This window comes from Belonocnema kinseyi, chromosome 8, assembly GCF_010883055.1.
Source record: "Belonocnema kinseyi isolate 2016_QV_RU_SX_M_011 chromosome 8, B_treatae_v1, whole genome shotgun sequence".
In the NCBI taxonomy this organism is placed as follows: domain Eukaryota; kingdom Metazoa; phylum Arthropoda; class Insecta; order Hymenoptera; family Cynipidae; genus Belonocnema; species Belonocnema kinseyi.
The window spans coordinates 9,232,999-9,236,289 of record NC_046664.1 but is presented as its reverse complement, the minus strand read 5'-3'; the positions used below and the strand labels follow the sequence as shown (position 1 = coordinate 9,236,289).

General features: G+C 30.0%; 1 protein-coding gene across 1 annotated transcript; it reads left to right on the top strand.

Annotated features, from left to right (window-relative positions):
- Positions 1–309: 309 nt before the first annotated feature.
- Positions 310–2,788, top strand: LOC117178364 (cilia- and flagella-associated protein 251-like). Its single transcript, XM_033369793.1, has 3 exons — positions 310–402; positions 538–627; positions 2,591–2,788. Exons 1-3 carry the CDS (start codon positions 310–312, stop codon positions 2,786–2,788), a joined length of 381 nt encoding a protein of 126 aa, XP_033225684.1.
- The last annotated feature ends 503 nt before the right edge of the window (positions 2,789–3,291 follow it).

Genomic DNA, 3,291 nt, shown 5'->3' with positions numbered 1-3,291 from the left:
TGGAGAATGAGGAGGAAGAGGAGGAGTAGGTGGAGAAGGAGTTGGTGGAGGAAGAGGAGAGGATGAGATAAGGTTTTTAAAAAGATAAGAACATTTTCGTATTCAAGTAGAGCTTAAATATTTAGTTGGCGATTTCCATAAAAAAAAAATTTACCAGGGGGGATGTTCACATATCTACTCATCTGGTAGAGGTGTCAACAGGAGATACAGGTGTTTGGTCTTGCTACTAGACATGAAAAATTATTTAATTTTTGATGCATAAGAAATCGCGTTTCGTTTAAAAATATACAAAAGGATCGAGCAATAAAAATGAAGGAGTGGAATGAGGAGGAAGAGAAGGACGTGGTGGAGGTGGAGGAACAAAATGGTGGAGGTGGAGGAAGAGGAAAGGATAAGGATAAAGTTTGTGAAAAGATAACACAAATTTCGTGTTCAAATTAATCTTACATACTGAATTGAATATTTCTATTGAAACCATTTTCAGTCTATCAGCTGTTGTTTTTGAGTAACATTTGTATTGGACCTTATCAAAGATAGGATGTAGTAAAAGAAATCGCGTTAAAGCAATGCGCAATAAAAATGAAGCAGGAGGAGGAGGAAGAAGATGAGAAAAAGGCGGAGAAGGAGGTGACTATTTCTATCCAGTCAGATAATCGTTTCTGCTATTGTTGCTGAGCATGAAAGATTGTTCAATTCCTGAAGTAATATAAGAAATCGCGTTAGGTTTATAAATATACCAGAGGATGGAGCAATGAAAATGAAACAGGAGGAGGAGGAGGAGGAGGAGGAGGAGGAGGAGGAGGAGGAAGATTAAGAGAAGGCAATAAGAATAATTAAATATAATTACAATTAATCATTACTGCCCTAAAGTCAATATAAGCTAATTGAGCGAATAATAGCCGAAACTATCATTATTTTATAATATCTTGCAAAAGCTGAAATTTTTGACATTTTATCATCAACGATATTTAGTAATATGCAGACTTTGACATTGAAATTGTTCGTAAATTTCCAATCATCCATTGTTTCTTTTTTACTGTTGGAACATGTAATAACAAATAAAAAGTCTTTCAATATTTATAAATAATTTTAAAAAACGCTTTGTGTCAATAATATTAACTAACAAAATAATTCACATTTTTGCCTGTTTTCTAGTTAATTCAGACTATTTGGTGGATGCATATTCTGTTTGCTTTTTAAGAAACGTTGAACTATTGTATTCAAAATTAATTTTTCTGTTCAAAAAGTTACGATACTAGCTGAATATCCCTGGCTGGGTTAAAAATTGGACTCTTTGGATAAAAAATTGTTTCTTTTTGCAAAAATATAATTTGTTTTGCTAAAAAATTGACTATTCAATTTTTTGCTATAAAATAATCTTGTTCTCATTGAAAATTTAACTATTTCATCTCACTGATTGAAAATTTAACTATTATGATAATAATTAGTTTTTTATTGAATATTTATTTATTTAAATCAAAATTGAACATTTACACAATTTTAAAAATCATTCTAAAATGAAAATTTTAAGCTAAATAACGCATGATATCAAAAAATGTGAATGGAAGAAGAATGCTGTTTTTTTCGTCCAAAAAATAATGAAAAATAAAAAATTCCATTTTTCGGTAAAACTATGCTAGATACGAGAAAATATGAACAGACAAAAATTGTGCTCCCAAAAAAGATATAAAAATCGGTTATTAATCACTTTTTGAAAGAAACTTAGTCTTTTTTTTAATCGAAAGAAATAACATTCACAATGAAAAATTTAATTTTTGGACAAAGGACACAAGGTACGAAAAAAAATGAATCGACAAAATTTCTGCCGCGGAAAAAGAGTTGTAAATTCGTTTTTTATTAATTCTTCATAGGATACTTAGTTTTTCTTTCAATCATAATAAAATAACATAACAAATAAAAAACTTAAATTTTTTGACAAACGACACAAGAGCACGAAACAAAAAGTTAAAAATAAGGAAAAAATATTAAAGTCATCATAAACAATAAATTTATTATTTTGCAATATCTGAATAAGTAGTCCCAAACCAAGTCCAAAATCGAGTATAAAGCACTAGATATATTATGAAAATGTGTTCGTTAAAGCCGAAGAAGCTTTAACAAAAGAAAATTCACAATCACGAAATTAAAGTTGTCGAATGATTTGACCTTTAATGTAGACCAAGAATGAGGAGATGGTACAAAGAACGGCATACCTTTTTCGTGTGCTGTGTAATAAATCAAATGACTCTGCTATTTGTACACAAATTTCTTTATGATTGAATTATCTTTACCAAACAAACCTTTTCTTTCTTTTTCAGGTGAGTTTAACTTATCTTCACTCTTACTCACGTCAGTATTGTGAGTATCTAAGTTTAAGAATCATTTAATTATTGAGCTTTGCTTAAAATAACCGAAAAATCTTTAACAATAAAAATTTTTTTTTAAATTATTCGTCAAAAATATTTCAGGTACTGTAAATATTAATAAGACAGTATGATAAATCGCGTTTAATAGTGAAATATATCAGAGAAAAAAGCATAACAAATAAAGGAGTAAGCGGTGGGAGGAGGAGGAGAGGGAAAATTAGTAGGAGGAGGATCAGAAGGAGGATGTTCAGGATAAGGAGGAGGATGTTAAGGATAAGAAGGAGGATGACAATAAGGAGGGGGGGGGGGATAAAGAGTTAAAGCTTGATGAGGGGAAGGAGGAGGAGGGGAAGGAGGAGGAAGAAGAGAAGAAGGAGGAGGAGGATAGAGAGGAGGAGAAAGTTTTCATCACCGAAATTTAAAATGATCGAAGAAATTTGTTCAGCATTAAGACCTCAAACCTATACGCTTTCTAAATAAAGTAATTCTTTTCACATTATGAAGTATTTGTACGAGATTAGAAATTAAAAATTCTTTTGCGTAATCATAATGCCGATTTGAATTCTTGTAAAGGTAACAACATTTTATTCATTTATATAACTGCATCATATTGCAGACTTGAAATTATCTCACCTAATCCCATTTTTTCTCCTATTTGAAGAAATTTTTCTTTCTTCCATTGTTTTCAGAAACTTTCCCTCTTTCTTTTTTTTAAATTTATTAATTTATTTTTGTTTGCTTTAATACAAACTGAATGAATGCAAAAGCCAATGCAAAAATCCAACTTTTTTGGTTAAGAGTTTCTTCTGTTTGGTTATTATATTTCTTTTTTCAAATTCCTATTATTTGATTAAAACTTGTGCTATTTGGTGAAAAATGTAATCCTTTTTTTTAATTCAACTACCTTCTTGAAAATTCTTTTTTT